Genomic DNA, 23,291 nt, shown 5'->3' with positions numbered 1-23,291 from the left:
GCATTCCCTGTCATCTGAGGACAGCGGCTTTCCGTTAGAGGCACTCCGCGCCATCCGGTACAGGTAAGTTCCTTCTGTGTGGGGCCTCTGTCTGGGGTGGCAGTCCTGCATTGCTGTGTTTCCCCTTGTCTGTTTTTGTGGGGCTCCCTGATGCGATCCCTGTGGGGGTCTTATTACACTGCGGGCGCTGTGTGGGTTTGGGGCCCCCTCCCCTGTGTCACTTCGGTGTTTTGGGGCGCAGACTGTGTACGGCGGCCGCAGCGGTGTAAACCGTACGGTACGCAATTTTAGGTATGGGCAAGCATGTCTGGCTTCACTATGGGCTTGTAACAGCTTGCTGTGTAGTGTTTTTTTGCGCCATCTTGTGTGTGGCAGAACGATCGTTCCGACCACATGGCGGCCATCTTGTCGAAGCCTCCCATTCATTTCTATGTGCAGCCATTTTCCCTTGGCCTTGCAGCATATAGTTCAGCCTCCGATGACCTCACTTTCTTTTCCCTGGAGCAGCGATCGGTGTGGTAACACTCTGTGGAGCTCTGCAGACTGTCTCTTCCATAACTGTTTTTTGTCCTTCCTGGCTCTTTTTTTTTTTTTTTTTTTTTTTGTCCCTCTTTGGGGGGAGGGGGGGGGGGTGTCTGTGTTCACTGTGTATATAGCGGTGGGCTGCGCACTCCGCAACGATTTTAAAGGGCCAGTACTTTTTTTTTGTGACTTTGTGCAATGGAATCTCAGGACAGTAAATTCCCTCCAGCCTTGGTGGGGGACTCCAGTTCTGCCTAAACCCCTGTTATACCTGATTTGGCCGCTGTAGTGGCGTCTTTAGTGTCCAAAATGGAGGTGCTGATGGCTTGAACGAGCTGCTAGGAAAAGGCCTAGACTGTCTTTCTCCTCTGATTCAGATGGTGATGTGGCTTGCATGCCCTTTTCAGGGTCTCGTTCGTCCCTGCACCCACTGGTTTCTGAGGGGTAGGTGGAGGGGGTGGATGATTCTCCCCCGGGGTCGCCTGAACGCGCGACTATGGATGCGTTGATTTCTTCTGTGAAAGACACTTAATTTGGAGGATGAGCCCCATCCTCTGGGCATTGTGTCCTTTTCTGTTTCATCACACTGAATGAACTATGGCACAATTTAAGCCACAAAACAAGGGCAAACCCTTCAAGGGCCAAGGTGGCCAGAAGAAGCCCTGGGTGGGCAAGCAGAAGTGCGGCCATTCCGGTGCGGCGGGTCAATCCGCCTCTGCCTAAAGGGACGCCCTCACCCGTTTCAGGGGTGGGGGACGTTTGCGTGGTTTCCTACAACCTTGGCTGCTCCGAATTCCAGACAGGTGGGTTCAGGAAATCATTCGATCGGGATACAAGATCAAATTCCTTTCCCGGCCGGCGGACAGATTCTTTCCCTCACATCTTCATTTGACCCCAGGGCGCCTACAGGACCTCCTTGTCGAGGGGGTGATTGACCTGGTCCCTCATCGGGACAGGTTTCGGGGGTTTTATTCGAATCTGTTCACTGTGCCCAGAAAGGAGGGCAAGGTGCCTCCGAATTCTGGACTTAAAAGCTCTGAACCGCTTCGTGTGCGTTCGAAAGTTCCGTATGGAATCCCTCCGCTCGGTGGTGGCCTCCCTGAGTCTAGGGGAATTTCTGTCTGCATCTCCCCAAGGTAATGCTTAAAATCTGGCCTGTTAGTGGGCCCTGAGGACCCGAGTTGAGGACCACTGATCAAAGGTACCTCCGGTTCGCCATAGCGGAGGACCACTATCAGTTCGTGGCGCTACCTTTCAGTCTCGCTTCGGCTCCAAGGGTCTTTACAAAAGTGCTGGCGCCTTTTCTGGGCCTGCTGAGGGCTCAGGGCATTGCGGTCTTGTGATATCTAGACGATCTCCTGTTAAGATCGAGTGCCAGTCAGAGCCTACTGTGCGATCTGTCCACTATGGTGCAGACGCTCCAGGAGTTCGGATGGACCATCAACGTACAGAAGTCAACCTGTCTCCTTTGGTTTGTCTTCCCTATCTGGGAATGGTTCTGGACTCTGCTCAAGCAAAAGTGTTTCTGCCGGAGGACAAGCTCCGGACCCTTCAGGACGAGATCAGGTTCCTCAGGGACAATCAATCCTCTTCACTCAGGACCTGCATGCGGTCCCTGGGGTTGATGGTATCCGCCTACGAGGCGATACCCTTCGCTCACACGGTGTCTTCAAGCGGAGATCCTGGCCAGGTGGGACAGGCTACCTCAGTCCTTGGATCTGATTGTCTCGTTGAGTCGCCAGACCAGAATGGATCTTCTGTGGTGGCTTCAGTCCCCGGCGGTGTCGGAAGGAAGATCCTTCGTCTGTTACTGTGGACAATGATTACCACGGATGCCAGCCTGGGGAGGAGTACTGGGCAACCTGTCAGCCCAGGGCACTTGGTCGGAGGAGGAATCCTCCCTTCCACTCAACATCTTGGAATTGAGAGCGATCAAACTGTGTCTCTTCCAGTGGTCGGATCGACTTCGGGGCTGTCCTGTACGGGTACAGACGGACAATGCTACCGCGGTGGCTTACATCAACCACCAAGGGGGCACCAGGAGTGCCCGGGGGGGGGGGGGGGGTGACCGACATTCTGTCTTGGGACGAGACTCGTGTCCCAGCGATTTCGGAGATCTTCCAAATGCTGTGCGCAAGGTGGGGATCCCCAGACGTGGATCTGTTTGCGTCTCGGCTAAACCACAAGGTGGTAAGGTTTGTGGCAAGAACGCGCGATCCTCTGGCGTACGCCTCGGATGCGCTGGTGGCCCCTTGGCATCAGTATCGTCTGATGTATGCCTTTCCTCCGATTCAGTTGTTATCCAGGTTCCTTCGCAGGCTGGCCTCGGAACCGAACTTGGTGATTCTAGTGGCACCGGACTGGCCACGCCGGTCCTGGTACGCGGACATCGTTCACTTAGCAGATCTTCTCGCATTGGCAGCTGCCAAGGAGGCTCGACAGCTGTCTCAGTCGCTTTACAGTCGCTGGCTTTAACGGCCTGGCTGTTGAAAGCCAGGTCTTGAGAGAGTAGTTCTCAATGGACTACAACGGAGCCGGTGAGCGCTCTCATAGTTTTGATGCATCTGTGTGCTGCCCGTACGATGTATGGACAGACTGCTATTCTGAGTCTGCAGGAGCTTGACGTTGCTGCCGCGATCTGCAGAAAAAATAAATGCATTTTTGTTGCAGGTTAAAGGTGCTTTTTTATATATTTTCAAGTGTCGCACCAAATATTTAGATTTTTCTTTTTTTAGCCTTTTCTTCGGCCTAAGTGTTTATTTTTGATTGCAACTTACACAGACATATTTGCAACACACAGACATATTATCAGGAACATCTACACCAGCTTTCTGTGGAACTCTAGAGTTGCAAGGGGCTCCATGAACAATGAGACACTTCTGCCTCCAGATAAACATTCACCAACACCATAAAAAAAAATTGCTTAAAGTGTCTTCCCAAAGACAAATTTTATAGAGCATTAATCCCAGGGACAATCTTGCATGTACTGTGAACTGTAGATATTCAGTCATTAGCAGGTGTTGAGCCCAGAGAGTTTCAGGGTTTCCATCATGCTTAAGATAAATTTTAGACCGGCTGATCTTGTGTGAATTGCGCCAAATCGGTAGCCTGAAAGATTTACTTCTAGCAAATTAAGGCAGAATGCTTGGTGACTTTTCACTTAAAGAGGTTGAAAACCCGTGCATTTTTTTTTTTTTTTTTCCACCCTGCAAGAGAAAGCCATAATGAGCTAGTATGCATCGCATATTAGCTCATTATGCAATACTGACCTTAGAACGAGCCCCACTCACCTCTATGACGGGCGACATGTCCAGTCGCCCGTCTTCTGGGATCGTGGCATCCGGCCATCTGATTGGCCGGAGCCGCGGTGACGTCACTCCCGCGAGAGCCGACAGTCACGGCACTCTGAAGGAACGGCACGATCGGCCGTTCAGAGTGCATGCGCCAGTGACGTCACTGGATGCATGTAAGGTAAATATCTCCTAAACAGTACATGTTTAGGAGATATTTACAGTACCTAATAGGTAAGCCTATGATAAGGCTTACCTATAGGTACAAGTTGTAGAGGAGGGTTTACTTCCTCTTTTTAATATGAGCAACATCCTTTTTTGTACAGAACAATCATTCTGGTCAGGTTTTTGATTCTAAGAAGTGATCTAAAAAAACTTTACTGCAGAGGCTGCTATCCAGATGCTTTGCCACTGTAATTTAGGTTTGTGATCACGGTTGTGCAGAGCAGTGCTCATTGACTAGAATGTTAAGTTTTGGAAGTTCTCAGACTTTGGAGCCAAATATACATTCTGGTTGCAGACTGTTGATCTGAGACAGGTCAGTGGTGGGTAGAAGCAGTTTTTACAGCAAGATTTAAACTTGCAGCTTTACACAATCAATGAAGCTGATTTAGACCATGTAATCCGAAGTCTAGGGTGGTGTGTTTTGGTAATTTGTGAAATGTCACTTTACTCTGGCCTGTATTTCCTCCTACTGTTTACTTTTTATATTTTGAGTTTGTTTTGTGTTGGGGATTCCCCCCCCCCCCCCCCAACCTTGAGTGGGTACCCATTTCCACTCTGCTCAGAATTTGGGCCCCCTTTCTCCACCTACCTCTTGAGACATGCATGTCTTGGTCCATTCAGAAAGTGCAGTGGGGAACCAGCTTCCCACAGGCAAGATGGTAGTGGAAGACCAGCAAAACCTGCCTGTGTGAAGACCATTGGATCCCTGTACTGGTAATTGTGTGTTAGCTACAGTATTTTGTAGCTGCAGACTTAATTTTTATATAGATCACTAAGCACAATACTGATTTTAGCTAAGAACTTGCCTACCTGGTTATTGATTTATAATCCATTCCTCTTCTGCTTAACAATGTTCTAAGCTTCAGGTGCTGATGTTTCCCAATTTTTGTCCTTTTCAGTCGACGGCATCATCACAGCCATCTTGGTATGATCCTTTAGAGAGGTCGCAGAGCACTTACACTGGACTGGGCAGCCAACAAGACTGGGATTCTAAGAGACCTAAACTATCCTATTCTGGATGTACCCCTCTTAATGGTGGAAGGACTACTAATTCCAACTATACCTCCACTTCAGGTATAAGGCTACCCTAAGGTGTTTGAAAGGCATGTATTGAAACCAACTTGGCCACAATGGACCAAGTTTAAATTAAACCTGAGAATATTCAAAGGCATTCAGAAGATATAACCTGAGGCTGCAAATTTCAAATATGAATTCAGTTATGTATTGCATATTGATTGCCTCACTGAACAAGCTGTTTAGCCTGCCATATAGTGTTGCACCTAGTACTTTTGATTAGGTATGTAGTAAGAGTTTCAGTCCAAATCCAACTTTTGTAAAATATTTGGCGGGGGGAGGGTGTGTGAGGAGCTACTCTATTAGTACTCTTCTCCAGTGCTGTTCCCACACGCTCGCTGCTCATATTGCCACTTCTGTCATCCATGTTTATCTATAGAATGTGTAAAGGGTGGGTTCAGTGGATACTTAATCATAAAATCTTAGACTACCTGCTGCAAGTGTTTTGTATTCTCTGCAGCATGTTGGTGCTAAAATTACTGGGGGGTAGGGTAAAGCTCTCAGGGGGCACATGCAGTGCAAAAAATTGCTTTCATAATGGATCCCTATTTTCTCTTGTAAAGACTGAGGTCTAATGCTAGCCTAGAGAGCTTCAGAGTTTTGCATGATGAACTCTATTCTGAAGTGTTCAAGAGGAAGTAAACTCCCATAAGTAATTTTTTGTTGTTGTTGGGTTTGGATGCACTAAATAGGATGGAATACTTTTAATACCGGTTTCGCTATGCATTTATCCTAAACATGAGTGCTTCACGAATTGTTCTTGTGAAAGACTGTATTTTGGCAATTATTGGCTCTTTAAATCCTACTTCATGTGTCCTATTAAGTTGCATATTTTGTAATGTGTTGCTTGGTGCCTACATAACTGACAATTCTCATCTTGTCCAGAATCCAGCAGATATGGGCGCTTTCCTAGGACCTCTCCAATGTTGCATCCTGAATTATCAAGGGAGCATGATCGGGACAGAAGAACAGACACATCTATACATGAGCTTGGTGATTATGGGCATAGAAATGGTGATATCACTTCATCATGTGAGTGAATTGGCTTGTGCACAAATGTATTTCCAAAGAATTGTCGGCACTGAATTTGTATGATATGTTGAACCTAGTTGAAGATGCGAATACCCTCGTATGAAACTTTTTTATTTTTACGTCTTTAGTTGCACTTTCCCTTCATACCAATAACCTGTCGGATAAGAAATAATGAAACATTGCTAACTTATTCTGTGAAGTCGCAAGCTCCAGTTCAAATGTCCGTGTGGTCCTTTTTTTCCTCCCCCCCCCCCTTTTTTTCAAAAAAGATAAAAAATTATTTCAGTTTAGCTAACAGGAAGTGATATCTTTAGCAAGACCAACAGGTATTTTCTGTGCTTGCTGAAAACTGGCCTAGGAAATGCATATCTGTATAAGATTTAAAACTTTTGGTCTTAAGTCACCCAACATCTTGACCAAGGGGACTAAATATCTAAAGGCACATAGAGAACTCGTTAAATTCCATAATATATTAACCTGATTAACTTGTATCTTTGCAGATCTTCAGGACAGAGTTTCTTCATATGCACAAGGCGCTAGACCAAAAGACAACTCTCTAAGCACAGTCCGACTCAACACATCAGTCAGCCGCCAGTTGCCTTCACAGAGCCCTTCATTAACTAGAGATTCAAGCAGGAGTGCAAGAACAACTTACAGAGACCTACGCTTCCCACAAAGGGACCTTTCCTCTGAGGTTCAGCACTCTGCAAGTCGAAGTGAGGCTACATCACGGAGTACTTTAGGAAGAATCTCGCCTTCATCACAGATACCAAGAAGTGACCAAACTACAGATGGTGATGGCAGGCGTACAACAAGGCACCTCTTGTCTCGCCTTGCATCTAGTATGTCTTCCACCTTCTTCTCTAGGAGGTCCAGCCAGGATTCTTCAAGTGGAAGGTCACAAGATGCAGAAGAAGCACATTCAAGTTTACATAGTGTTACTCCTGAAACCAGTCCTACCATCCCTGCCAACAGTGAAGCACTAGAAAATAGGCCTTCTGAACAATCTCAGGGATTTGCATTTCTTAGGAGGAGAAGATGGGGCATCTCAACAGTGTCTCCAAATCAGAGTTCAGATTCTGATGCTGAAAGCTACAGGTCAGAAGATTCTGAAACTAGGACTTCAGGATCATGGCTGCCTTCTTTCAGGAATAGATGCACACCACTGTTCTCTAGAAGGAGACGGGAAGGAAGAGATGAGACTGCCAGAGCGTCCTCTACCTCTGACACTAGCAGAATACACAATCCTTTTAGAAGGGCATCACATGAAGATTCTTCATTAGATGAAGCACAAAGCAACTCTCAAGGGGCTTCTGCAGCTAGGAGTTCTCCCCGATCATCGGACTCTCCTAGTAGCAGTTCAGCTGCTGCCACTATAGCGGAGACTCTCTTCAGCAGGAGAAATTCAGGAATTTCAGGCATGCTTCCTAGCTCTCTCCTACACTTCTCAGTGCCGGCTGCACTAGGGAGTTCCTTATCGGACAATGTCATGATAACTGTAGATATTGTTCCCTCAGGTAGGACAAGTGATGGCCAAGAAAGTGAAAAGGCTCAAGACTCCTCAAGAGACCCTGAGAAGCTGAAGAAAATTAAAGAGAGGTAAATGTGTAGCTTAAACGCTGTCTTATACAATTTTTTTTTTTTTTTTGAGCAGAAGAGTGTAGCAGAGATGGGAAAAGAGAAGTATGCTAAAAGCAGTTTATACAGCATAAAAGCAATGCTTTGTGTGCTTTTCTAACATCTATTTATCTGACTGGTATACAGTGTGAAGATTTAGCTGGAACTTTCAGTCGTGAGTCGTAGGACTCATTTAGTGTGTCCTAATTCTTAACCCAAACTTAATCTGCAGTCTACTTTAGAGAACCAGACTTGCACTTGCCTGTTGGCTACAAAAGGGTAAATACAAAAGATTAGGATTTTTATTTGCTGGAATAAGTTTTTTTTTTTTTTTTTTTTTTGTTTTTATATTGAAATTATAGAAACCTTATTTTGTTCATTAGACACAGCTCCTGATTCTTCTTAACCATTATACCCCCCCCCCTACAGGAGTAGGACATTGGGCAGGAAAAAGCTTGACTATGCCTATGGGGGCAGTCCCAGGGGATATACACCCACACAGCTATATGCATTCAGTGTGTGTTTGTTTTTTACTGTAATCAGAGAGAACTGCGTCCGTCAATGTACTTAAGAGAAAAGGATTTTACGGTAAGTCAAAAATCCAGTTTTGGCCCGTCTACTAGATCGAGTTCCGGTCTTCTCCTCTGGGAATGTTTTTCTTTCGACCCTGCACTTGTCACCAGACCGCTTACGGGGTCTCTTTGGGGCAGTGCAAGACTTGTTACCTCAAGGGTGTTCTGTCCCCGACTTCAGAATGTGTTTCTGTGGTTATTTTACAAACCTGTTTTATAGTTCCCAGTAGGGAAGTCAAGGTGTTCAATTCTTGACCTCAAAGCACTAAATTGCCTTGTGTGGGTACAGAGGTTCCTAATCGAGTATATTAGCATGGTAGTGGCATCCCTGCATCTGGGGGATTTTCTGGCTTCTATCGACATTAAGGATGCCTACCTTCACATTCTATGTGTGGGTCACGGCACTTCCTCCACTTTGCCGTGGGCGAGGAGCATTATTAGTTTGTGTCACACTTTGGGCTTGCCTCTGCTCCTCGGGTCTAAATGAACGTGTTTGGGCCCGTTGTTGGCCTTGTTGCATCAGCGGGGGTTCGCGGTACAGGAGTATTTATGGACAATCTATGAGCGGAGTCACCGACTGCTGATGGACAATTTGGAGACTACTCTGCGAACTCGAGCGGAGTTCGGCTGGATTCTGATCCTTCAGAAGTCTGCTCTGGTTCTGTCCACAAGCTGGAATTTCTGGGTATGACTCTGGACTCTGCTTCAGCCAGTGTTTTCTTCCTCTGGATAAACTTCAGAAATTGCAGGATGCAATTCAGCTTCTGTTGTCCAGCAGATGGTCATCCCTCAAGACTGGCTTGCAGGTGCTGGACCTGATGGTGTCTGCCTTCGAGGCGGTTCTGTTTGCAGTTCCTCATGAGATCTCTGCAAAAATTCTGGTCAAAAGGGACAGGGATCCAGTCTCTAGACAATCTCATCCTGTTGAGCTGGTGTATCAGAGGGTCCCTGATTTGGTGGCTTCGTTCTCTGGCACTTGGACAAGAGTCCAGACTGCCAATCATTGTACTGGAACTCGGAGCGATCAGACTTTGGATCCGTACCAGACACCCCCCAAAGATAACTTGTCCACTGATCAAATCGTACAATCTCACAGCCGTGGCCTATGTTAATCCCCAAGAGGGTGCAAGTGTTCTGGTGGCCAGCATTCTAAGGTGGGCAGAACGCTTTGTTTCAGCCCACCCTGCCGTACACATTCCAGGGGTGAAAAATTGGCAGACAGAATTGCCGCAGTCGACAGGCATTGGACCAGAAGAAATGGTCACTTCATCTGGAGGTGTTTCATCAGTTTCCAGTGGGGTGGACCTGTTGGCCTCTTGTCTCCATGAATGTACTCGGGTTCCTCTGACCGATTCCCTTAAGATGCACTTAGTGGCTCCTTTGGGTTGGTATTGTCTCTTTCCCCCTCTTAAACTTCTGCCAAGACTTCTGCGCAGGATCGAGGCAGAAGGTATTCCGGTCATTCTAGTGGCTTCAGACTGGCCTCGCCGGTCTTGGTATGACTCGTCGCCCATGCTGCTTGGAGACTTCCTCTCAGGGAAGATCTGCTGTCCCAGGGGCCAATCTTGCATCCGGTTTTAGTCGCTGGCTTTAATGGCTTGGCTGTTGAAAGCCGGGTGCTGCAGGATAGTGACTTGTCTGAATCGTTGATTCCTATGCTGCTAAAGGCTAGAAAATCTACCATCTTACTTGGAAGATGTAATTTGTGTTTTCTCTCTTGGGGTTCACGCTTGCTCCTTTTCATGGCTCATATCTTGGCCTTTCTTCCAACGGGGGTTGAGCAGCGCCTGGCCTTGAACAATCAAGGGCCATGTTTCGGCTTTGGCGGTTTCCTTTCAGCGACCATTGGTCCTTCATTCCTTGGTGCGTACTTTTTATACAGGGGAGTTGACACTTGGCTCCGCCAGTGCGGGTTTTCATTGCTGCCGTGGGACCTCAGTTTAGTGTTGCCAGTTCTCCAGAAACTTTTTCAAAAAATCTTTGGGAGGTTCCTCTGTTTACGTTGCCCTAGAAGGTGGCCTTTATTGGTGGCTATCGCCTCTGCATGCAGGGTGTCTGAGCTAGCGGTGTTGTCTTGCTGTTAACCTTAGCTGGTGGTTCAGAGATGAGGTGGTTCTTCGCCCTTGTCCATCGTTCCTTCGAAAGGCCGTCTCTTGATTTCCATTTGAATGAAGACATTGTGTTGCCTTCCCTGTGTCCCAGATCTGAAATATCCCAAGGAAATTGCTTTGCATTTTCCTGGATGTGGTTCGTGCACTCAGGTTGAGTCTGGCAGCTACCGGGTCTTTAGGGGGTCTGGCACACTATTTGTACTAATGGACGGACCTTGGGAAGGGTTGTCCCTTCTGCTGTGACCATTTCCAGATGGTTAGACAGGGATTCAGGCCTATTCAATTAGGGAACGGAGGAATCTGAACCTTGTTATAGCGCACTCTACTCGGGCACTTAGTGCTTCCTGGGGCCTTCTGTCATGAGGCATCAGTAATGCAGGGTTGATGAGGCAGCCATCTGGGTTGTCTGTGCTGTCTGTCAATGAACAAAAGCAATAATGGGGTTTTTGACTTACCGTAAAATCAATTTCTCTGATCATTGACTGACTCAGCACCCACCCCTCTGTGGAGTTGGCTTCCTTCTGACGCTGCTTGTAACAAAACTGAGTGCCTATAGCGGAGTGGGCCTGCCCATAGGCGCAGTCTAGCTTTTTCATAGTGTGAACTAGTGCGGTTTTAAATAGTGCAGGTGAATTCCTTGATGAACATCCAATAACAGCAAGGGTAATTGATGCGCGTTTTGATCACCAAGTGCACCTCCCACTGATTTTGATAAAATGCTTCCTTACCATAGGTCTAGACTCCAAATTGGAGTCTAGACAGGCGTTCTAGGCAAGTATAGAAGATCCAATCTGCTTCCGCTATTATATTGCAGCTGGTGGTCCTGTCATGGCTGATAAGATTTACTCCATAGTAGGGTCCATGGAAGGAAGGGTAAAACTGCTTAATAGTTTATCTAAAAAAAATCCATGCTAAACACTTACAGAAATCCGGTATAAAACTAGCATTAATAGATCTAAGACATATTACAAGTCAGTCGACCGGTATACAGGGTTGGCGTGCATGGTACCTCACGGATATGAACTCCACCTTATTTATTTCTTGTTCATAGCTAAACAGTTGGGCTCTAAGGCACTTAACTTTTTTGCTGCCACAGTAGCAGGGGGATGTGGCAGAGCAAAACTTAGACTAGACAGAAAAAAAAGCTTTACCACGCTTATGGGGCAGTCCCAGGGGATATACTCCCACTTCTGCTATATAGGCACTCAGTTTTTTTTTTTTTTTTTTCCATGCCTAGTCAAGAACTAGTTCCTTGCTGGGATCTCTCTGGTCCTAGCATTTTTGATTAAAAAAAAAAAAAAAAATTCTTTGTAGTTCAAGAACAGAAAATCAACTGCTGGACTGGGTGATGACTGCATATTCTAGATCCTTGTCTCCCAGCCAGCGAGCGTGCGCAGGCCTCAGCTCCACGCTAGTTCGGCTGTGACAGCCCCATGGCTGGTGATTTAAACGTCTCGCAAAGGTGAATACAACCTGGTCACGGCCTGATTCTCAGCGTGCCTATGGCACACTGCACCCTGATAGGGTGAAGTGGGCCCCTCCTTTGGACTTTGGACCCCCAGCCCTTCTAAAGGGTCACTGTGGGCCTTTAAATTTAGGCCACGATTTGCAGCCTGTAGCCTACTAGGTCATGCTGGGCCATGTGGTTAGCTTGGCTCCTCCCTTGAACTGGTTGGCACAGTGGGGAATCTTCATTTTTAGTGACTTTTTTTTGTGGCTATATGGGCAAGGATACTCTGCCTCATGTCACGGCGGGTAGCCCCCCCTTTAGGGGGCCATTTCCTCTATGGAGGGCAACCCCCTTGTTTGTGAGGTCTCATGGCTGGTTCATAATTGGACCCTTGGCCAGTGTTCCCTTGTGGGATTGCAGTCAGCGGCCTCCCCTGACTAGGTTTTGGGGTGAGCTTAGTAGCGACCCTACTGGGTATGCGTCCACGCACTTCGCGTGCTCTGATAGCGAGGATGATTCCTCTTTTGCAGCCACGCATGAAAAGGTGCTGGTGGATGCGCTGATTCTATCGGTGCGGGCAACTTTAGAAAATGGAAGCTGCAGTTTTTTTTTTCTTTGTACCTGCAGAGCCTCAAAATTGCAAAAGACATTCCCTTTTTCCGCCTACTTTTGACAAATTGAGCCAGTTGGGTTGTCCTAAATGCAAGACAGCATCAAAGCATTTAGTTATTCAACACTCTTCAAAGATGTAGTCTAAGTGGTCTCAGGTTTCCAGTAAATCAACCCTAATTCCGGTGGAGGAGTCTCTGGCTTTTAAAGATCCCTTTGACAGAGCCATGACCTTGGTATGCCACATGTTTACTGTGGCCGATTCGGTCCTTGGGCCTGTTTACCAAAGCCTTGGTGTCCCGACTGTCAGAGGGCAAAGATTTTGCACCAGCATCTGGATGGGGGAACAGTTTCTCCCTGCCTTTGCCGAGCTGGGGGACCAGTTGGTCCAGGGGTTGCAGATCGTCTTTTTCTGGATGCGGCTCCCTTATGCCCCGTACACACGTGCAGATTATCTGCAGACTTTAGTCTGCAGACTTACCTTTTCTATGTAGTGCAAGGGCCTGCCGGATTGCATACAAATTGAAAGTGTTTAGGTTTGACCTCATATTATATGGTTTTGGTAAGTCTGCAGACAAAAGTCTTCAGATAATCTGCACGTGTGTATGGGGCATTAGTCTCTACGCTGTCCGTGACAGCAGTGGTCCTTCGGCACAGGATATGACTGAAATGTTGGTCTGCGGAGCAGACTTCGAAGAAGGTCTTATCTGATCTTCCCTTTGTAGGGGATTGCCTGTTTGGATCCTCCCTGGATAAGATCCTTTAAGCAGGATCTCAAGACAAGGGATTTAAGTCTGTAAGGACCTTTCTCCAGAGGTTTCAATGGGACCTGGTCTGGTAAACTGAGAGCCGGTCCTTCAGGACCCATGGACCTCCCTGATTAAAGACAAGTGGGTCCACGAGCTGATTCGGTCCAGCTACAAGATCAAGTTTTGGGCTTATTCTCCAGAAGTTTCTTTCCTTCCAACCTGCTTTTATCCCCAGACCGCCTACGAGGTCTCTTCAGGGCGGTGCAAGGCTTTCTACTACAAGGTGATTGTTGCGTTTCCCGAATCAGAATGTGTTCGAGGGTTTTCTTCAAACCGGTTTACAGTTCCCAGGAAGACTAGGTACATCCAATCCAGGACCTCAAAACTCTGAACCGCTTTGTGCAGGTACAGATGATCCGAATGGAGTTCATTCGTACAGTAGTGGCATCCCTACATCAAGGGGATCTGCTGGCCTCTATCACTATCAAGGATGTTTACCTTCATAATCTGTCGGTCATCCACGCTTCTTCTGTTTTTGCTGTGGGCAGGGAGCATTCTCAATTTGTGGCATTACCCTTTTGGTCTCACCTTGGCTCCTCATAGTGTTTGGAATTGTTGTACCAACAGGGGATTGTGGTATTGGAGTACCTGGACGATCTGCGAGCAGTCTGACTGCTCTGATGGACAACCTGGAGATTACTGTGGACTCTCAAAGCAATTAAATTACAACTGGAACTCCTGCAATCTGCTCTGGTTCCGGCCACCAAGTTGGGACTATCTGGGTCTGCCTCTGGACTCTTCAGCCAGGGTGTTTCTCCCATGGGACAGGCTCCCAAAGCTACAGGATGCAATTTGGCTCCTGTTGTCCAGCAGTCAGTCACCTCTCAGAACTTGGAGGTGGGTGCTGGGCCTGATGGGGGTCTACCTTGACGCAGTTCCATTTGCATGGTTCCACACAAGACCTCTGCAGGGAGATTCTTGCCAGCTGGGACAAGAATCCAGTCTCTAGACATCTCTGATCCTGTTGAGCCAGGGTAGGAGAGGGTCCCTGATTTGGTGGCTTCTCCCCCCTTCTGGCACTTGGTACAGAGGAGAGAGATTTTCCTTGTCCGGTCACCACAGATGCCAGCCTGGCCAGGTGGGGTGTCGTTCTCAGCATCAGACTTGTCTGGCTCATTGGATGAATCGCCTTCAATCACCAAGGGGGCACATGAAAGTGTCCTGGCAGCTCTGTAAGTAGCAGACCTTCAAAGGTGGGTCCAACGCTTCATTCCAGCCCTCTCTGCTGTGCATTTTCCAGGGGGAAAAAAATTGGCAGGCGGGTGTCGTCAGGCATTTGTGTTTTTTCATCAGTTGTCCCCGGCGGGGAACGCCCGAAGTGGACCTGTTGGCCTCTCGTCTCAAAAGGAAGGTTCAGAGGTTTGTGGCACGGTCTCGGGATCCTCTGGCCAACGCCACAGACGCACTGGTAGCTCCATGGGGCCAGTATCGTTGGAGAGCCTTTCCCTCAAGACTCCTGCAAAGGATCGAGGCAGATGGTATTCCGGCCATCCTAGTGGCTCAAGATTGGTCTCGCCGGTCTTGGTATGCAGATTTGATACGGTTGGTAGATGATGCTCCTTTGAGACTGAGATGATCTGTTGGCCCAAAGGGCAATCTTCCATCTTGCTTTGCAGTCTCTGGCTTGAATGGCTTGGCTGTCGGAAGCCAGGTGCTGAGGGATGTCTGAATCCATAAATTACACGCTGCTGAAAGCTAGTTAATCTACTTCTAGGAAGATTTACCATCACGTTTTGAAGAGCGTACTTTGTGGGTGTGAATCTCTTGGGGTTCACACCCACTCCTTTTCGGTGACACGAGTTTGGCCTTCCTCCCAACGAGGTGTTGCGCAGCATCTGGCCTTGGGTACAATCAGGTTTGGCCTTGGCGTGTGTTCCTCCCCAGCCTTCCAACATCAGGTGTCAATGATGCCGGTTTGTAGGGCGGCTACTTGGCTGGCTGTGCACACTTTTACAAAGTGGATGTCCTGGCATCTGCGGATGCTGCTTTAGCTGCAAGGTTTTGCTAGCTGCTGTTTTGAGGACTAGTCCTCTTGAGGGTGTGTCTCACGTGAGCGCCAGTTACTGGTTGGGCTCCATGTTACTGGTTGGCTAGGTTTAGCCTTTGGGAGGGTTTTTTTTTTTTTTTTTTCTTTTGAGGTTTCTTGATGTTTCCTGATATTTCCCACCCCTCATGTTTGACACTGCTTTGGGAAGTCACAATGGTCCAGATTCTGGAGCTGTCTGTCAATGAGCGAAGAAAATTGGATTGGTCTTACTGTAAAATCCTTTTCTCTGATGTTCATTGATGGACTCGGCATTCACCTCTCGAGTTGGGTTATTTCTTCTGATGCTGCTTGCAACAAAACTGAGTGCCTATAGCAGGAAGTGGGAGTATATCCCCTGGGACTAACCCCATAGGCGTAGTAAAGCTTCATGCCTAGTGTCCTACTCCTGTAGGGGGCAGCTTAACCCAATGGTCAAGATTCTAGACAAATCTTTTTTTTTTTGGGTGGGGTCTTGTGAAATTGCAGCAGAAGGTAACAGATCTTCTTCCCTGCCATAGAACCTATACTGTGTGAAGAGCTGTGAAAATGTTGGGTGGAAGGAACCTTTAGGTAAAACTGCAATTTGTATGTATTTGTATTAGCGCTTTTTTTTTTTTTTTTTTTTCTGGAAGCTCTGCTTGCTGGTTTCTTAGTCAGGATTGTGGTGCCAGCACCTGATTGCCAACTCGAATTGGCTCAGTTGAAGACACTGCTGGATCCTTGGACAGTTAAGTGCCCTAATAAGTCAGCAGCTACAGTATTTGTAGCTGTTGACTTAGAGGTACAGGCTGCCCCCCAAAGTACTTTGTAGTACTTTGACTTTTTTTTTTTTTTTTTTTTTCAAACCAGCCTCAATCTTGTATTAAATGCAGTTATGAAAATTCTGGATATGTAAACTGAAATGGGTGGCTATGCCCAATTAATGTGTGGATATACATGTTCATCTTGTGGGGTTTTTTCCTTAACCCACCGAACATTGTCTTTTCAGTCTCCTACTAGAGGACTCTGAGGAAGAAGAAGGTGACTTGTGCAGAATATGTCAGACTGGAGCATCCAGTCCAAGCAATCCCTTTATTGAGCCATGCAAGTGTTCTGGTAGCTTGCAGTACGTTCACCAGGACTGTATGAAAAAATGGCTGCATGCCAAGATCAACTCTGGTATGTACAGCTTGCTACTTTCTCTCTCCATGTTGATCTGCAAATACATGTATTTTAACAGATACATGCTTTGAGTAGTTTGACTTTTTTTGTGGTGTATTGTGATTTTTCAGGTTCTAGTTTGGAAACCATAACTACATGTGAATTGTGTAAAGAGAAGCTGGATCTGAACTTGGAAGATTTTGACATTCAAGAGCTATACCAGGCACATGCAAATGAGAGGGCAAGTATATTTTCTCTCAAATCCTAGAGCTTAAATTTACTGATATTCTTGTCAAGTGCAGCCTTTTTCTTTTTCAAACAGTGCTCTCTAAATGCAGATATTCAAATTAAATTTTTCTACAATTCAGACGCACTGCAGTAGGACATGGCCATGTACAAAGGGAAATCGCATTAAGAGTACTTTACTTTTTTGAGTCGGGCTATGTGAAATTTTCACTAATAAATGAAAACTGTCCTTTGTGCTTTAGTGGCATAGATATTGATGGTGCCAGGCTTAAAAAAATGGATAGGTACATACTTTTTAAGACTTAACCAAAACCTAATCCTAATTTGCCTTAGGAGTGTGTGGACCCATTTTGGGTTTTGCATGGTGTTTGTGTTCTCAGTATGCTGGTTGTGTGGGGTTTTTTTTTTTTTTTTTTTTTTGCAATAGTAGTGTTTAGTCACTGCTGCTATCAAGTGCAGCTAAATATGCCTGAATGTCTTCCTTGTGCATCTGTATTGTACACTAGTTAAAGGCAATAGTGTGCATTACAACTATGCAAGATCACCTGTGGAATTTTTTGTACAGTCTAGTCGACATGAGCAGACTGACGTATTGCTCATTCTACTACCTTTTTCATGTAATAGGCTGGTTACCAAGCGCCACTATTGGTAATTTCCTGGTCGGCTCTAGGAATTTCCAAACTAAGGCACTCTTGGTGAGTAGTAGGTTAAAGTGACTCTATATATAGGGTGTTCTGTTTGAGAGGAGAGAAATACTTGCTCTGTGGAATGGATTTGCACGCTGCTTGCTGTGTGGGTGTTCCATAAGAGCATGGCTAGGCACCCCCCCCCCCCCCCGCTGTAAATGACAGCAGGAGCCAGTGGCTCGCACTACTCTTAGACAGTCAATTAGGGGAGCAAGCCTCTGCTCTCCTGCACTTTGCTGGATTGAGATCGGTCTCAGGTAAGTATATAGGGCTTTGTTTCAGAAACTTTTCTATCCTAATGCATAGAATGCCTTTCCAACCACTGTAAGCTGTGGTAGAAATCCACATTGTGGTGCTCACTGGGTTTGCAAAAATTTTATCTTACAAAAGGAATATACCCACTGTGCTGTACATGGCTTGTGCAGAAACCAGAGCTATGGGAGGGGGCCCAGCATGCCCATCCAATACAGGCAGGGACAAGAGCAGCAGTGATTGGTCTTAAAGGAAATTCTGCTCAGGCAACTGTTCATGCTAGATTATTGCACAGATCTGGAAAAGAATACAAAACATTCAAGTAAGAATATGCAGGCTTCATTTATTTAGACAAAATTGCTTATCCCGAAGTTCAGCTTTAGATGGAAACTGCCTTAAGGCCAGGCTTAGGATCCATAGGCAAGGCCAGGCTTTTGGATCCATGTCACACTATTGACCCTATCACTAGAAATGACTCTCCAGGAAAGATGGCTGAAGAGCACACTAAGCTGTTCCTGGGGAGTCTTTCCCTCCCCAGGCGTTGAAACTGGTAGTATCTCCTTTTAGCCAGCCAGGGAGCAGTGACGGCTCAATACTGCACTAGTTCAGCCAGTAAAGGAAGTGCCACATAGTAGATTAGCGTTCTCTGCTCTTGGCAATCTGATCATTTGCCAGTTGCTGATGGTGACAGTATCACTAGTAGCATGGCCCTAAATGTTGACGTAAAGTGGCATAAAAATGCATTCTATTTTTGTAAAGCCATTCAAATTGACTGTTTTGCTTCTCCCCCCTCTTTCTGCAGGCTGAATATGAATTCATAAGCTCTGGATTGTATCTGGTCGTCTTACTGCACTTGTGTGAGCAGCGCTTCTCTGACATGCTGGGGGCAGCGAATGAAGCAAACACTCGGGTTAGAGTGAGTTCATGCACCAATAACGCATTAAACACAGGCCTAGGTGCAGTAGTCCTTTCCTGCCTTTGTGCCTTTTTGTTTTTTTTACCACTTCAAGTTTTAAACCCAAGCTGATTCTGACACTTCTCACACGTATTGTTTTTTTTAGGAAAAACATATTTGACCCCCCCCCCCCCCAATATATTTTCTGAAAGCAAAGGCCATGGAGGATAAAATGGTGGTTGCAATTTTTGTCATGTTTGCACAGTGGCTTATCAAATGCACTTTTTCAGGACAAAATTACACTTTTACTTGATAGAAAAAAAAAAGTTTGTCACAATTGTACAATCAAATGGTAAAAATAGGTTTTCACTCATGAAAATGTACCTGTATATCTGTACTGAATATAAAGTGTGTATGGTTTTGGTTTTTTACAAGTTGTGTTTTTTTCTTCCCCCTCCTATCTTCAGTTTATCAACCTTGCCAGGACCCTCCAGGCACACATGGAAGATCTTGACAGTAAGTATACAGACCCAAGTATAAAATTTGTACACTTCCAGTAATCCAGTCCTGGTATCATGCGTCCTAGGGATGTTACGATTTCACAGAAAGTGACCGCTTTTCCCTGACTGTTTGTTCGCAATGATGCTAAACTTTATGGACCCTGCCAGAACATTAGAGCACCACAATTTGTGTTCCGGATGCGTTTTGTGATGCATGCTAGGGTTTCCTCCCTGCCTAAATTCAAGAACTTTTTTATTTTATTTATTTTTCCCCTCACTCTAGATGTTCCATACAGAAAATATAGCATGTTCTTTTGTTGTGTGGTGCAAACAAGGGCCATTGGAATACATGGAAAACACTGCATGTGTTTCTTGATGCATATTAAAAACTGCAATAAATTTCTAGGGAGAATTCATGGTTTATGCTCATGTGATTGTACTGGCGCAAAATACTGACTGGTAACAGTTGATTCCCCCCCTCTTTTAGAATAGGCAGCGCTTGTTTACGCACCTGTGTACAATGAGCTGCATTTTAGAGCAGTAAAAATGCTATACTGAACTTTCTCTTGCATCTTCTGACAGACACAGCTCTCAATGCTTCTTCACTTATGGGTAATGCGCAATCTACAGGAGTAAACTAGGCAGTGAAGTTTTCAGATGACATGCCTATAGAGGCTGTCCCTCGCATTACCCCAGACACACTGCTCTAAAATCAGTTTCTTGCTGCCTAGTGAAGGAGTAGGACCTAGGCTTCCCTGCTGGGTCTGCTGTCTCAGTTTTTATATTCTTTTGAAAATGTTTTTCTCTTTACTCCCCATTGCTAGCTAGTGTCATCCTCCTGGTGAGCTACAAGCGACAGTCGGACTGGGGTTTCGCACTGGATAATCTAGATCCTTATGGTCTCCCAGCCTGGCCTACGAGCGTGAGCAGGTTGTGGTCCGCCCAGGCCTCGCCACGTCAGAGCCCCGGTGGATGGGGACGAGCCTGCGAACGGATGCTTCGCCGGGTCGCATCAACCTGGAATGCCCTGAGTTGAAGCGTACCCCTCTTGGCTGACGGCACCCCCACTCACTGTGGGAGGCTAGCTGTTTCGGAGCGGAGGTCCATGGTATGGTGAGTGATGCTACGCCCCCCCCATGTCTGTGGGACAGATGTTTGTGGGGGGTGATATGGGCCCACTCCTGGGGGATTACAGGGCTGCGTCCCTCTAAGATCCCACAGGCCTGTCAGGTACTACACTCCACACTCCCGCTGGGGGGTTTGAAGATGTTACCTGGTCCTGGGGGTCCCTTTGGGGGGTATTCGTGCAGTGGCCTCTCTCCTGGGTTGCCTGTGCATTTGGTTCTTGTTTTCGGCCGCCATTTTGGGTGTGGGCATAGGCTGCATCAGTGTAAGGGCTGCAGCCATTTTCCCTTTGCCTCCTGAGTGTTTTGGCGCCGTTTTCAGGCGCCATTTTAAGTGTGGGCATAGGCCGCGCTATATGGGCAGCGGCCATTTTCCCCTTTTGCGTCCTATGTTTTTCTATTGGTACCATTTTGTTTTTAGGCTACATCAGGTGGGCTCGCCTCTTGTGATTGGTTCCTTCCTCCCAGATTTTTCACATGCTGGAAGACTGACTGCAGAGCGGCTGCTTCTCAGGATGCTGGTACAGGAAGGGGATTTTAGGTCCTTTGGGCATTCTTTGAACACCCTTGGCTCCTGTCAGGACACTTTTTAGCATTAAAGGGGGACTCCGGCCCTCGCTGGTGTCTTTCTGCAGCCTTAGAAACTCTGGCGTCAAAGGTGGATCTTGTGATGAAACTGGTTTCTACCAGCAAACGGCTGATGCCCTCTCAGTCCCCTGATTCAGAGCCTGATGTGGTTGCCACGGGCAACCCACTCCCTGAGGGATCCCTGGCCTCACTGTCAGATGGTGAGGAGTCCTCAAGCTGCAACGCGGGAACGCAATCTGGAAGCACTGATCCGTTCGGTAAGGGAAACCTTGTAATTAGATGATGAGCCCTCACAATCAGGAAAACTGGTTGTCTTCGGCTTCCGCAAAGCCCAGAATTCGGGTCAGGTTTTTCCTTGTCCCGAGGTTTTTCACAACATTGTGAATGGTCAATGGAGGCGCATTAAGCACATGCTGGTGGTTCCCAAACGCTTTCAGCGCTGTTACCCCTTTGCAGACGCAGTTTCCAATCGTTAAACCGTGTCACCTAAGGTGGATCGCACTGTTACCCGGTTGAATAAATCTACTGTGGTACCAGTAGACTCCCCTTTTAAGGACCTGGTGGACAGGCAAATGGAATCCCTTTACCGTCACCTGCACTTGTTGGCGGGTTTGATTCTTAAGCCTGTGTTCGCGTCCATCCTGGTTTCTCAGATGGTGACGGAATGGGTCACAGTACTTAGGAGCAACTTGTCCTTTGAGTCGGTTCCTCCAACTCTAATTGTGCTCATGGATCAGATGGCCCAGGCCATGGTGTACCTGTGTGATGCGGCCCTAAACAGGACTCCTCTGGCTGCCAGGGTGTCTGCAGTGGGGATCGCCTTACGCCGCATGGTGTGGTTGAAGAGCTGGTCGGTGGACCAGGCTTCTAAGAAGGCCGTAACGATTCGGCCATTCGGTCGGTGGTGGCGTCTTTAAATCAGGGGGATTTTATGGCCTCAATCGATTTTAAAAGATGCGTGTATCTGCACATCCCTATTTACGAGGGTCATCAGCGGTAGCTCCGATTAGCAGTGGTGTAGGAGCACTTTTCAATTTGTGGCATTACCTTTGGTGAAGACTCTGGGAGCGGAAGCTAGATCAGTTTTGGCCCCAGTGCTAGCTTTGCTGCACGAAAAGGGATTGCGTTTCTCAGTTATCTGGATGATCTCCTGTTGTGGGCGAGCTCTTGTGCCACCCTGTCAGGCGACTTGACATTCACGGTTCAGACGCTTCAGGAGTTTGGGTGGACCATCAACTCCCAGAAGTCTGTGCTGACCGTCAGTACCTCAGGATGTATACTGCCAACTGCTCAAGGTAAGTGAACTGGTGCCCAGAGGGATATGGTCTGGAGTGACGGGGGGGGGGGGGGGGGGCAATTTTTAGGGCGGCAGAAATCCTTGCATCGCTCCCTGTCTGGGGTAATGCCATGAGGAACAGCCCCTATGGACTTTTCACTGCCTAGTTTAGTCCTGTAGATGGCGCATTACCCATAAGTGAAGAAGCTTGGAGAGCTGTGTCTGTCAGGACTCGGAAAAAGGATTTTATGGTAAGTTCTTACAAAAATACAATTTTTTTTTTTTTTTCCAAGCTGCAGTGTGCAAGAGGCTTAATTCTTCCATCCCCCCCCCCCCCCCCCATATCAAGTACCTATACGGGGAATCCTGTATATGTAGAAAATATGCTGGATGCCAATGTTGACCACTCCTGATGGGAGCTGTCGGTTATGAAGAGATGAGAGCAGAATGACCTCAGTTCCTCAAAGGCACCATCCAATTTTTAATTTGCATTTAGGGACATTATCTGGCTGGGATGGTTGCAGAGATGTGGGGAATTCGTTTTTGGAGGATGTGAGATGGCTTGAAGGGATGGTTTCTGGGAATTTTGGTGTCAGAGCTTGCAGGGTTGGGGCAGGATTGGTTAAAGGGGGAGTGAAGGAGGAACAAATGTGTTTCATTTCATTCTCCTATGAGGAGAAAATCTAACTTTGCTTGTAACACTGTTAATTCTTTTCAGCCTCAGATGATTCAGAAGATGAACGGGTGTGAAAAAAGGTGCATGGTTTTCCTGAAAACATGTTACCTCTTCAGAAAAGATGACCCGCCTGCATATATGCAGAGATTTATTTTCCTGAATACTCCAGTGCTTGTGATGCATATCGAATCACTCTATTGCCCTCTATTCACTTGTTGCACTTGATAAGCAATCTATAAATACTGAATCGGCTTACAAGAGATTCCGTCATGGGTTACAAGAACCAGTCTGGCCTTTCTTTTTTGTAACCTTTAATCTGCCTTTCTTTTTGTTTGCTTAAAGCATTGACTGTTCCATTATGTTTTTTTGTTCTGTTTTTTTTTTTGTTTGTTTTTTTTTTACATGTTGAGCTAGGTGGCATGTGTTCAGCCTATTTCTATCCTATAGTATTTCCTGCAGAGATGACCATTTTTGTGCTGAACTGCCAAGAGCACAGCATATCCATCCTGGGAAATCTAGCGATATCACAGAATGGCCAACTCCACCATGGTCTTCTCAAGGGCACCTGTCT

The 23,291-nt window shown here is 46.8% G+C and overlaps 1 protein-coding gene across 1 annotated transcript in view; it reads left to right on the top strand.

Annotated features, from left to right (window-relative positions):
• Positions 1-22,956, top strand: part of MARCHF7 (membrane associated ring-CH-type finger 7) — a 59,236-nt gene extending 36,280 nt beyond the window's left edge. The window contains exons 4-11 of the mRNA XM_082261330.1: positions 4,937-5,111; positions 5,997-6,143; positions 6,644-7,742; positions 16,326-16,495; positions 16,609-16,718; positions 18,464-18,577; positions 19,024-19,072; positions 22,763-22,956. Of these exons, the coding sequence (XP_082117456.1) occupies positions 4,937-5,111; positions 5,997-6,143; positions 6,644-7,742; positions 16,326-16,495; positions 16,609-16,718; positions 18,464-18,577; positions 19,024-19,072; positions 22,763-22,794 (1,896 nt within the window). The 3' untranslated portion in view covers positions 22,795-22,956. The remainder of the gene's footprint in view (positions 1-4,936; positions 5,112-5,996; positions 6,144-6,643; positions 7,743-16,325; positions 16,496-16,608; positions 16,719-18,463; positions 18,578-19,023; positions 19,073-22,762) is intronic.
• Positions 22,957-23,291: the final 335 nt, after the last annotated feature.

Source organism: Pelophylax lessonae (assembly GCF_965119305.1).
Source record: "Pelophylax lessonae genome assembly, chromosome: 6".
NCBI lineage: Eukaryota > Metazoa > Chordata > Amphibia > Anura > Ranidae > Pelophylax > Pelophylax lessonae.
Note: the sequence above shows the minus strand (reverse complement) of the source record. Positions and strands in the feature narration are given on the sequence as shown.